Source organism: Meriones unguiculatus, chromosome 17, assembly GCF_030254825.1.
Source record: "Meriones unguiculatus strain TT.TT164.6M chromosome 17, Bangor_MerUng_6.1, whole genome shotgun sequence".
Classification (NCBI taxonomy): domain Eukaryota; kingdom Metazoa; phylum Chordata; class Mammalia; order Rodentia; family Muridae; genus Meriones; species Meriones unguiculatus.
The window spans coordinates 16239020-16251086 of record NC_083364.1 but is presented as its reverse complement, the minus strand read 5'-3'; the positions used below and the strand labels follow the sequence as shown (position 1 = coordinate 16251086).

Here is a 12067-nt window from a genome sequence, read left to right as displayed (position 1 = left end):
GTCCCAGATAAACAACGTCTGGGGAAGGGCAAGTTCTGGAGCTCGGTGATCCCAGGACATCTGGGGGACTTCGCTGTGGGACTGTCAGTGCTTCTGAGGTGGAGGGGATAGGATTCTGGGCAGGGTGAGGACACCTATGTGTGTGAAGCCCGAGGACGGGTGGAGGACTTGGGGCTGGGGAGTGGCTGGGTGCCAGAGAGAACTGCTGGGCTTACGCATGAGGTCATAAACTTGATTTCCAGTGAAAAGTCTCTGGCAAGAAGTGCCCGTTGACAGGACAGGGATGACTGGGGACTAGGATGAGGCAGGGTAGTTAGATTCTGGAACCTGGGTCAGGGAGGGGTCTAAATGAGCTTCATTCATTCATGAATTCCTTCATGTACTAGGCCTTCCCAAGGTCCAGCACCCATTTTCTCTGAAGTTCTTGTGTCTGGTGCCCTTCCGGACATGTCTGAGTTTAGGGACTCCGGGTCACTGTGCAGGAGATGGACGCTGGGGGAGCAGCTGACTTGCCAAAGGTTTATCCATGGTGAGCGGTGGCAAGGATGGCAGAGCTGCCAGGCCTCATCATCTCCCTGATTCCTGAGCCCGGAGAGTCTAGACTGCCCAGGTGTGATGTGAGCAGGGACCAAGAAGCCCACATGGGTGGCTCTGGGGGGATTCCACCCGCAGCCCTACCTTTCATACCATCAGCTACTCAAACATTTGGCCTGAGGGATCTTGGGATGGGTATAGGAGAGTTCTGAGTTCACATTCTAGGTTTGTCTTCCTCTGACGTATTCATTAGCCCCTTAACACAGACCGGAGGCCCACTTCCTGTGGGCCTGTCAGGGGCTGCACACGCCTGGAAGTGAACAGGCTACAGAGTGGGAGCAGTCAGGCCCCACGGTTCTGGGGCAAGCGTGTCCTTGCTACAGCTTTGTGGGCCCAAGGATGGGGCCGTGTCTGGAGCCCCGAGTCTCAGCTCTGTGGTATCGTATTTTCAGTGGACACTGGTCCTCTCTGAGAGCAAGTTCTCTAGAAACGCCCCTCCCACTGGCCCGGGGGCGAAGGTCACATGCTGGAGGCGGCCTGACTCAGGACTGCAAAAAGAAGTTGGATGCGTACCACCTCATCTTGGCGCTCTCTGCAGGAGGAGGCGAGCCTGAGTCCTATCTAGGAGGGCTTGGCCACGTCTGCCTCTGTGGTGGTTCTGCTGAGCTCCGAAAGCGGCAGGCGGCTTTGTTGACCCAGAGGCTCCTGTCTGCCATCTGCCAGCCAGGAGGGCCAGGCTCCCTCTCTGCAGGGTGGGGTCCACAAGGCCCAGCAGGGTGGTTGTAAAGAGACCATCTCCAGATAACCACTTCCGTGGGCCTCCTGTTTAAGATCCCCAGGATAACAGGGTGCAGGAGGCAGCGGCTGCGCTCAGCGGTGAGAGCCAGCCTCTGGGGGCCTCTGCTGCTTGGGTCAGGACCCTTGGCTAAGATACTTGCTCACCGGCCCAGGCTGGGAGAGGTTGCCTGGGGTCACACAGAGGCAGGTGTGTGTGGCCACGGGAACTCCAGCTGAGCAAGCCCAAGGCAGCCTGCTTCCTGGGGGCGTCATCCTGTAGCTGCCCTTAGTTTGAGCCCTGGCCTAACTCTGCTAGACCTCTTCATCTGTCTTGGCCAATGGCAGTTTTTTCCATACCCTTCTCAATTTCCTGGTAGAGTTTTGTGCTGTTGTTTTGTTTGTTTGAGACAGAGTCTCACTATGTAGCCTTGGCTGTCTTGGAACGTACTGTGTAGATCAGGCTAGCCCCACTCACAGAGATCTGCCTGCCTCTGACCCCCAAATGCTGGAAATAAAGGTGTGTCACCACTCCCGGCTTGCTATAGTTTTGTCTTAGAGAGCCACACACCTACCCTGCCGTTCACCTGTGCGTTGATCCGTGGCTACTTGTCTCACTGGGCTCCAGGCTGGTCATCAGGCTGTCCCCTGCGTCTGGGCCCACAGGTGGGTACCAGATAAATGTAGGCCCATGGAAGGTGCCTGCTCTCAGGAACTGCCGCTGAGCTGTGGAAACTCAGTTAGTACCGACCCCCGGCCTCTCTCCGGATGGGTTCTTCTCCTACAGAGAAACTGTCACCTCATGCTGAGCATGACCCCCGAGATGGAGAAGGTCATTTAGAGGCCGATTGCTACTTAGTTCCCAGGTCCAGTCTTTACGATTATTATTGGTTGACGAACAGCTGACTAGTGAGGGGGCCTGCTTTGCTCCCCAGAGCTGAAGGGCGGAGCCCGGACCGGAAGTGGTATAGCCTGACTCAGCTGGGTCCTGTGTCACAAGCCCCGCCCCTCAGCCTCCCCATCCAGACTATTCCGGAGGCCCAGATCAGTACTGCAGGACGACAGGCTGTACAAGCTGGTACCGGGAGACCCTGTCCAGAGCCCAACACCTGCCTCATACAGCTGGACTCGCCCTTGGCCTGTTAGGTTCTTCTAACCCTCACAGAACTCTCTCCCTGTACCAGGAAGCCACGCCTCACCCACCCTGGCCCCGGGACCGAACAACTAAGTCTCAGTGCTCCTGCCAGCTCCGCCCCTTCTTCAGGCTCCACCCTATTTATCAGAAGCTCCGCCCATCCCCTCCTGCTGAACAGGGAGACTGTCTTCTAGGCCCCGCCCCGTGTGCAGACCCAGCCCCATATGAGGAGCCCCGCCCCCGACACCAACCCTCGGCCAGTTCCGGGAGACCCCGCCCCTCGCGGACTGCGGGAGACGCGGGCGCGCGGCCGCATTCGGAGGAATACGGCTTGGTGGGCGGTTTCCCGCGCCGAGCGCTGAGCTGGCCGCTGCGCTGCCGCCTAGCAGCCGCGCCGGGCCGTAGCCGAACCCCGCGTTCCGGAGTCGCCGCAGCCCGCGCGGCTGTTGAGCCCAGCGCGCTTCGCGGTGCCCAGACCCGGCGCACGGGGAGTCGGGGGCGCGGTCAGCTCGCTGCGCGGGGCCCAGGGCTGCCGCCGCCTCCCCCAACGCAAGGCGCAGCAGCTGAGTGAAGCCACAGGTGGGTGACAGCTGGGGGCGGGGCCGGGGCAGCTCCGGCCTGTGATTCCCGGGGGAGGGGGGAGGGACCCCGAACCCTTCAGGTGGGTGGGTGCGCAGGATACAGGCCGGGCCCGGCGCGCGTGGGAGACTGACCCTGCTCAGGGCTCCCCAAGAGCGCTCAGCGTGACCCTACACTACGTTGGCCTCCATACTGGCAGGTGGTGACCCCTGAACCAGCTGTCAACCCAATGGGGCCCCGGCAGGTAACCCCTGTGTACGAGTGCTACCTCCTGACAGCCCTGACAGTCAGTTGACACCTGGGCACAAATGCCAGCCTCCTGGTAACCCTAACAGGTGACCCCCTTAACACAGGCCCTACCCTCTGACAGCCCTGACAGGTGACCTTTGGGCGCAAGCGTCACTCTGACCCCTGTTTCTTTTCCCAGACGCCCTGGTCTCTTGCCTGTTGTCCTCATGAGGAAAACCAACATGTGGTTCCTGGAACGGCTTCGGGGGTCTGGGGAGAACGGAGCCAGCCGCGGGGTGGGTGGAGAGGCTCGGGACAAGGCCGCCAAGGGCCCCCTTTATAGCAACGTGCTGACTCCGGACAAGATCCCCGACTTCTTCATCCCACCCAAGCTGCCCTCAGGCCCCACAGAGGCTGAAGGGCAGGCGGACCTGGGCCCGTCCACCTCAGAGCAGAACCTGGCCTCGCCTGGGCCCCGCCGATCGCCTCGCAGCCCCAGGCTGCCGGTCAAGCTGGCCTCGGAGAGCAGGAGCCTGCTGAAGGCAGCCACACGGCACGTGATTCAGATAGAGAGTGCAGAGGACTGGACAGCCGAGGAGGCCACCAACGCCGACCCCCAGGCACAGGGTGCCATGTCACTGCCCTCTGTGCCCAAGGCACAGACGTCCTATGGCTTTGCCACACTGGCGGAGAGTCCCCATACCAGACGCAAGGAGTCCCTTTTCCACAGTGAGCACGGGGCCCTGGCCCAGGTGGGCTCCCCTGGCGCTGGGCGCCGGCGAGCAGGTGCCAAGGCCAATGGGGGTGATGGGGGATCCCGGGAGGTTGGGGGGACCCTCATGAGCCCCAGCCGCTACTTCAGTGGCGGGGAAAGTGACACAGGGTCCTCTGCGGAGTCCTCCCCCTTCGGGTCCCCTCTGCTCTCTCGCTCCGTGTCGCTGCTCAAGGGCTTCGCCCAGGACAGCCAGGCCAAAGTGAGCCAGCTGAAACAGTCGGTGGGTCGCCATGGCTCCCTGTCTGCCGACGACAGCACGCCAGACACCAGCCCAGGTGTCCGTCGCCGCTTGACCCGCAGGGCCACCCCGGAGCCGGGCCCTGAGTCTGGCCAGGCCCCACGTGGAGAGCACACAGTGCGGATGGGCACCAGGGGCAGCGTGCGGCTGCTGGCGGAGTACGAGGCGGCTCAGGCCCGCCTGCGTGTGCGCCTGCTGGCGGCCGAGGGTCTCTACGACCGGCCCTGCGACGCCAGGAGCATCAACTGCTGCGTGGGGCTGTGCCTGGTCCCCGGGAAGCTGCAGAAGCAGCGGAGCACCATCATCAAAAACAGCCGCCACCCCATCTTCAACGAGGACTTCTTCTTTGATGGCCTGGGCCCAGCCAGTGTGCGCAAGCTGGCCCTCAGGATCAAGGTGGTCAATAAGGGGAGCAGCCTCAAGCGGGACACACTCCTGGGGGAGGAGGAACTGCCACTGACCTCTCTGCTGCCCTTTCTGTGAGGTCACCGGCTCCTCCCCTCCACACTTGCGCTCAGCGGAGGGGGCGGGGTGGGCGTGCCCTGCGGCCCTGCGTTCCCTGGATCTCTCTTTGTTGCTCTTTTTTTGGAGAAGATGGGCCGCTCTCTAGACCGGCGCGCCCTCTTCCACCCTATGATACTGCTTGGCCCATCCACGTAGAGTTGTGGGGGTTCTTAGCGGTCCCAGGATCCCGGTTACCTGAGGCAGCTGGGACTCGGAGATGAGTTCCCTGAGTGGGGAACATTGTTTCTTTTTCCTTCGCTGCAACAAGGTGTTTTTCTCCACAGCATGGGTGCGCAGAGACCTCCCAGTCTGAGGGAGGTCATCCTCTCTGGCGAGGCTGGCTCCAGGTAGGCCCAGGCTCCCAAATTCTGGCTAAGGCACCACAGGAGGGCTTGGCCTTCAGGCTGGAGCTGAGGAGACTGGTGCGCCTGCCAGAGCGCACCAGGAGCGGAGGGATGCGGTGCCAAGGCTCCTTGGCATAGGCTTCCCTCCACTCCTGCTGACCAACCAGAGCCACCTGTAACTCGGAGCTTCTGCCTCAAGCCTGTGGCTCCTTTCCCATCCTGCGAGCTACGCCTTCCCAGGGTGCCCTTGGCCAGCAGCTCTTTGCTCCGGAGTGTAAATAGTGTGTGTGTTGGGGGGAGGGCCCTGGGCTGTGTGTGTGTGGCTTTCCTGGACAGGAAACCCTGGTGGGTTGGGATGCATGGCTGCTGTACTTCACACAGACTCAGAACAGAATGGACTGACTGGTGGGCGCTGGTGGACCGGGGGACCCTGCATCTCTTTCTCTGTTGCTGACTCCTCAGACTCTGAAAGCCGCCCTAGGAAAGGGCATGGAAGCTGATTGCTTGGACCCTTGAGGCTGACTGGCACCTTGGAGTTGACTCCTTCCCATGCCCTGTCCCCATGGTCTCTGGAACTGGGCCACACCAGACACCTGGGCTGGCCACTATCGGGGGAGGGCAGAAGGTCTGGGGGGGGGTCCCCTGCTGTTTTCTATCTCCCATCCCCTATGCTCTGCGAGGTCCCATTTTTCTACACCCTGCTCTGTTTGATACCTTTGTGTTTGCTGCTGACTGTATGTGAATCTTTGAGACGCCTCCCCCAAATGTGTTTGTTTATAATGCCGTTTTTAGTGCAGTAAAGGTGTTTGGGGAGTGCGGGGGGCGCAGGTCTGCTCGCTTTGTGTTTAATAACAAAGGAGTGCCTCTGTGGATGGCTGGCCGGGTGGGGAGCGTGGGGAGAGGAGGAACTTTCGCACACTCCCACTCTGCCGAAGAGGGAGGGAGACGCCAGCCTGTTGTGATGAGGACTCACAGGCCTGAGCGCTGGGGCTCCGTCCGCATCAGCTCAGCCCATCTCACAACAGCCGGCAGAGTGGACATTGTGGTTACCCCATAGGGTGCCGGAGGCTGGGAGTGGAGTCGAGCCTGGCAGTCCCAGAAAGCCGTCTCCTTTTTAGGTCTTGCCAACTTGGGGACTCTTTAGGCACTGTCAGTTGTCAGGAACTAGCCCAGTCCTGTCTGGCCCAGTGAGACCCCAAGACAGGTCTGGAGGATACTGCCTGAGCAGCAGGCGCTTTCCACAGGAAGCCCTCTGGGGACTCTGAGCTGGAACACAGTTTTCTCTGCAGTGACTCGCTGTGTGGGGGTGCGTCTGACGAGAGTTGGGACAGGGTCATCTAGTCCCTGGGAGTCACCCGAGTACCATGGACAAGGCACCCACAGTGCTGGGTGAGGATGCCTTAGCTGGGCAGTGGGCTGGAGGCAGAAGGTCCTGCTGCCCCTCATCAGCTTGCTGGCCACTGTGGCCGATGTGGGCTCCTCACCGCTGTCCTGTGGGTGGGTGGGACCTATGCTAAGGGGAAGAGCTACCATACCATGACACCTGTGATGTTCTACCAGCCTGGGCATGAGTAACAGCGATGGAGGAAAGATACTGGGCAGGCCATGGCCACATGGGAAGGGCTGGGCTGGCTTTGTCCATGGCTAAGGAGGCTGGGCTCCTTAGCCCAGTGACTGCTGTTCAGAGCCGTGGACTGACTTCCAGCACAGGGCCCTGCTCCTACTGTCTACCCAAAGCCCCGTGGCCTCTCTCATCCCAGCAAGGACCCTATGTCCCTCTGGTCCCAGGAAAAGACCCTGTGTTGCTCTCTGCCCCAGGGCACATCAAGTCCTCATGCTGCCACTGGGAACCCCCTGCCGGCCTAGGGTCCATAGCAACCCCTCCTGCCAGTGGCAGATGAATAGCACCACTGAGCTAAAGTCCTGGGATGTGTTGCCAGGGCAACGGGGCTTCTCCTTGGCCACCTGTGTGCCATTCCAGAGCTGATTCATCTCTTGGAAGCAAGTGTTCTATGTGTTCACCCTGACACCCGATGTTACTCTGAACACACCCCTGTCTTGGTTTGTACACTTGTGTGTTTGCCTGTGCCCGTATGTAACGTGTGTGTGCCCCATGGCCACAGGTGTGGCCCTATATGGCATCATCATTCCCCATATCATTTCTGCCTGGAGCTGAGGGCCCCTTTGAGCCTGGTCCCCACTCTGCCTCATGCTTCCTGGGAGGACACCCAAGGGAGCACAGATGGGGTCCCTCACTGCCTGTTGCCATGAATCCCAGGAGACCTCTTCTCTGCCTGGCAACAGCCAGGGTACTCAGGCCCCATGGTCTGTGGCGATGGCAGAGGCAGGTGCAAGTGTCAGCACGCACTCCGCCAGCGGCTTCCATCCTGCCTTGAAGATGCAGTGGGCAACCAGGTCCTATAAGCACAAGTCTCTTGGCAGATTCCACTCACAGCTGAGGGTGAGGGTAACATCCGTGTTGGCTTCCTGGGTCTAGCTGTGCCTGACCTCCCATGGCTGGGTGCCCTTTCAGCTTGGAGAGGTGATGCAGTCCCCTCTGCTCCAGCCTGATGATTTCCATCAACAATACTGGGGCAGTGAGCCTCATGGCTGAGGAGTGAGGTTCCTGTCCTGGCTGCCCCAAGACAATGCAGACAGGGGACACAGCTGCAGAAGCCTCCGCTGTGCACACTCACAGAACTGGGGAGGGAATGAAGAGGGCACGAGCCTCCGCCTGAGATGTGCAGAAGGCACTGAACCTACGAAGGGCCTTGGGCAGCAGGGCTGTCTCACCAGCGCTCTGTGTGGCCTAGCTGGCCCTCTTGCCAAGGCTCCCATGATCTCTGAACCCCCACCTGCCCTCCCTAAGCCCGCTCACTGCCGTGGGGTACTGTGGCTGTTTGCAGCCTCCAGTTTTCACTTGACAGTGTGGGGTTCCAGCTGAGCTTGAAAAGCTTCCTCTGCCACACCCCGTGGTGTGTGTGTTTGTGTGTGTGTGCGTGCGCACGCGTGCGCGTAACTGTGGGCTCAGTCCTCAGCTCTGCAATGGTAATTAACATAATCTATTAGGTTGTAATTGCAGGTTGTCTGAGGCAGTGGCTCCCCATGGTCATCCCTCTTCCTCCCTCCTCCTCCCTCCGTGCTCGCCTCAGCCGGATCAGCTGACTTCGGGTTGAAGAGGGAGGAAGGGCTGCAGGGCAGTGAGCACAGACTGGCAATTGAGTAAACACCTCAGTAAACTATGAGGTGTTTACAGGTGTGGCTTGTGGGCTGGCCACCTGTTACCCACTTTACTGTGGCTGGTATAAGCCCCTGCCCCAGGGTCCCTGCTGGTAGGTAGGCCTCTGGTTCAGGGCTGCTCCCAATACAGGTCGCCTTGCTCCGTGACTCAGTTTCCTCCCCAGCACCCTGCATCCTACCCTGATGGTGCTTTGGGAGAGTATAGAGACTGACACACAGCACCTGTGTTCTCTCACTGGAGGGCTGGGTGGGAGTCAGTCTCTCCCCATTGCCAGGACAGAGGGCAGGGCTGGGCCTGACTCCTGGGAATGGGGGGGTGGGTCTGTCAAGTCTACTGGGTATCTTGGTTGAAGGGGGGGGGGGGCTTTAGACCTCGGGGGATCAGCCTGGACTGCCCTGCTTCAGAGCTTCCATGCCACACAACGCCATGCCACAGGAGAGCCCTCATCTAGGGTGATAACAAAAAGGCAAGAGTGATGTTTTCGTTCCTTTCCATGCTCTGGATTTTTCTTAAGACATATGATGGCCAAATGATACAGCCAGCACTCAGGACACCAGCTGCATGCAGTAAGCGCTCAATGCATGATGGCTGCACACAGCAAACAATGCCTTCTCTGCACTCAGTATACCAACTGCATGCAGTAAGCGCTCAGTGCGCACTGGCTGCACACAGCAAACAGTGCCTTCTGTGCACATAGAGGGTACTCAGTGTTCATTAGTTGGTACTCAATGTAGCCGCTGAGTCTGTAGAAGAAGGAGGGACTCCATGGTGGCTCATGTCCCTGGGAAGGAGTTCCAGATGACATCCCTAACCCTCTCTCAACTTGGGCACCCTAGAGCAACAGATGTGCAGTGATCCCCGCGACCAGGTGCCAGCTGGATGCACTTTGCTCTCTTCTGCCCTCTACCAGGACAGATGGCTAACTGTGGAGCCTGTTGGCACACAGAGTGTTGCCAGGCGCACTCAGTACCTGTGACACCTCTCTGCTCTTCTCAGCTCCCTCCCCACCCCTATACTAAACCTGTCCAGCCCAGCCTTCACTTCCCTCCCAGCTTCTGATGCCCATAAAAACCTTCCATTTCGGCCTTGTGTGCTCTTTACCCTTTTCCTGGTCCTCTGTTCTTGGCTCCTGTGCAGGCGCTAGTTTTCCAAATACTAGTTTATTTTGGGGTTCCTTAAAGCTTATATCTCCCCTCTAATCCCCCAAACCCAGGTAGGGGAGAAAGAAGGTTTTATGGGAAAGGGGACATGGCTCTCTTCTCACTGGGTAGGGTCATGGGATTCTTTCTCGGCCAATAGCACCAACATCTGCTGTCAGGAAATCCAGAAGTCCAGGCCACCGGCAAACCAGCAAACAGCAAACGCAGCCTCAGGATGAACCAGCAGTAAGCAGCCTCCTCCGACTCCTCCAAGCTGCTGCGCCTTCTTCCTCTGGGCTGCCCCATATTTATACCCCTCAAAGTCCTCAGAATTCAACTAACTCCAGCTGGCAAAGACCATGCTCTGCCCGAGACAATTAACGGGTGTGGATTCACTAAAATCTCTCACTTGGGATTATAACAAAAACACGTTTACATATCATAAACCAAAATGTCCAATCCACTCCTGGTTCCTTGTCTTGCCCTCTCTCTCCTCTTCCTCTCTTGCTGTCCCCCAGCTCTCCTCTTACCAGCCTGGTCTGTTCTGCTGGCCATGTCCAGTCTACTACTTTCTCCAGCTGCCTATGGCTGTTCTGTCCCTCATATCCACAATAAAACCCTTCTTCTCAACCATACCTTGGAGTGATCGTGTCCTTATTTTTATTCACTCTCCATTTGCTCTGGGAACCTGCAGCCTTATTGGGGGTACACCCAGGTAGTCAAGTGGCCAGCTGGCATGCCACAAGAGCCCAGCCTCAGGGGGATGGGGACAATGGTTCCGGTGTGCCTGAACTGCTCAGTTAAATGCTCTAGCCAGGACAGGGTCGTGTTGTTAGTGAGATTGAGACTGAGGGCTTCTTGGAGTGGGAGAAGGCAGGAGATGGAGGTGTGCGTAGCATCAGGAGTGAGCCATGAAGGCAAGGTTCTGAACAGGGACAGGCCTGGAACCCATGAACTTTGTTCTGGGTAGCAGCTTTATTTGTTTTAAGTTAAATTAATTAATTATTATTATGTCACTATTATTTTACTCAGGAGGCAGACACAGGTGCATCTCTATGAGTTTGAGCCAACCTAGTCTACACAGCAAGTTCTAGGCCAGCCAGCGATACAGAATGACACCTTGTCTGAAAAAGCTATGTACATCTATAAATACATACATGCATTTATATACTTATATACATATACAACTCTCTCTCTCTCTCTGGTGCGTGTGTGTGTGTGTGTGCGCGCGCACGCGCGCGCGCGTGTGTAGGTCAGAAAAAAACCATGGGAGTCTGTTCTCTTCTACCATGTGGGTCCCTGGGCTCAAGCCAGCCAGCCCAGGTGGTGGTTTTTGGTGATGTTTTAGAAGGCTCTTCCCCTACGGTCAGAGGTGAGTGGGAAGGGCAGAGATGGGAGGGCCTGACACTGTCTGATGAGGGAGGGCAGAGCTGCAGTGCACATCTGAGTGACTGAGGTTGCCAAGGAGGAAAGAGCAAATCCACGATTGTCCAATGAAAGCAAACTGTATTTTGGGGTGCACCCAGAACTGGCCAGCCTGCTAGCTCACTCTAAATCAGGATTTGAGAGAGCAGCCCCTGCTGGCCTCTTGAAGTCCCCTTTATATGAGAGATAAGGTGTTCACGGGGTGACAGTTGTCACTATCCATTGTTAGAAAGACACAACGAAAGGGAAGAAACAAGAGCATAGTTACATAACATGTGAAAGGGCCTGCAAGCAGTTTACATCAGACGGAGAGACAGGAATTTATTCTTAATTATAAATAGAAAACTAAACTTGCAAGGGCTTAACACAGGACAAACAGGAACTTCTTAATTACAAACAGAAGCCTTAGCTGGCAAGGACTTAACACAAGAAAAACAGGGGCTTATTCTTCACTGTCGTAACTACAGACAGAAAAGGTATAATTTTTCTGTTTTGGTCTCCCATTAACTTGCATGATATATTATTCCTGTTTTGGTCTCAGACAACATGAAGTGTGGGGCAGGCAAGACCATGTGGCCTCTGGGGACATCAGTGTTCTTATTCATGGGTGGTGGCCGTGAAGGCAAGGGGTCATGAGCTCTCTGAGCTCCAAAGAGCCAAATTCCCAGAATCCAGAACATGTGATGAATGAACCAGAACTGGACAGATAGCCGGGTGGTGGCGGCACACGCCTTTAATCCCAGCCCTCAGGAGGCAGAGGCATGGGCAGGGGCAGGGGCATCTATGAGCTTGAGGCCAGCCTGGTCTACAGAGTGAATTCCAGGACAGCCAAGACTATACAGAGAGGCACTGTCTTGAAAAACAAAAAGAAACAACAACAACAAAAATAAACAAGAACTGAACCGATGGTCTCTAATGTGTTGTTTCTTTACCGCTTTGGGGGTTGAACGAGCCTTTCACACGGTTACATATCAGATATCCTGCATATCAGATCGTTACATTAGGATCCCTACAGTAACAAAATTATAGTTATAAGGTAGCAACAAAATAACTCTATGGTGGAGTGGCCACCATGAGGAACTATACTAAAGGGTCGCAGCAGCAGGAGGGTTAAGAATCACTGCTCTAGGGACTCAAATGGCCAGCGCACT

General features: G+C 57.2%; 1 protein-coding gene across 2 annotated transcripts; it reads left to right on the top strand.

Annotated features, from left to right (window-relative positions):
- The first annotated feature begins 2768 nt into the window (after window positions 1-2768).
- On the top strand, window positions 2769-10126 carry C2cd4c (C2 calcium dependent domain containing 4C). Of its 2 annotated transcripts, none has more exons than XM_021641840.2 (2): window positions 2769-3022; window positions 3450-10126. In XM_021641840.2, the coding sequence occupies exon 2, from the start codon at window positions 3478-3480 to the stop codon at window positions 4744-4746; it is 1269 nt and encodes a 422-aa protein (XP_021497515.1). In that variant the 5' UTR covers window positions 2769-3022; window positions 3450-3477; the 3' UTR covers window positions 4747-10126. The 2 variants fall into 2 exon arrangements, with proteins under 2 accessions (XP_021497515.1, XP_060227062.1); XM_060371079.1 differs by lacking the exon at window positions 2769-3022 and adding an exon at window positions 3237-3357.
- The last annotated feature ends 1941 nt before the right edge of the window (window positions 10127-12067 follow it).

Bases quoted from the DNA above. Each gene is read 5' to 3' on its own strand.
- C2cd4c (XM_021641840.2), top strand. From the start codon at position 3,478: ATGAGGAAAACCAACATGTGGTTCCTGGAACGGCTTCGGGGGTCTGGG.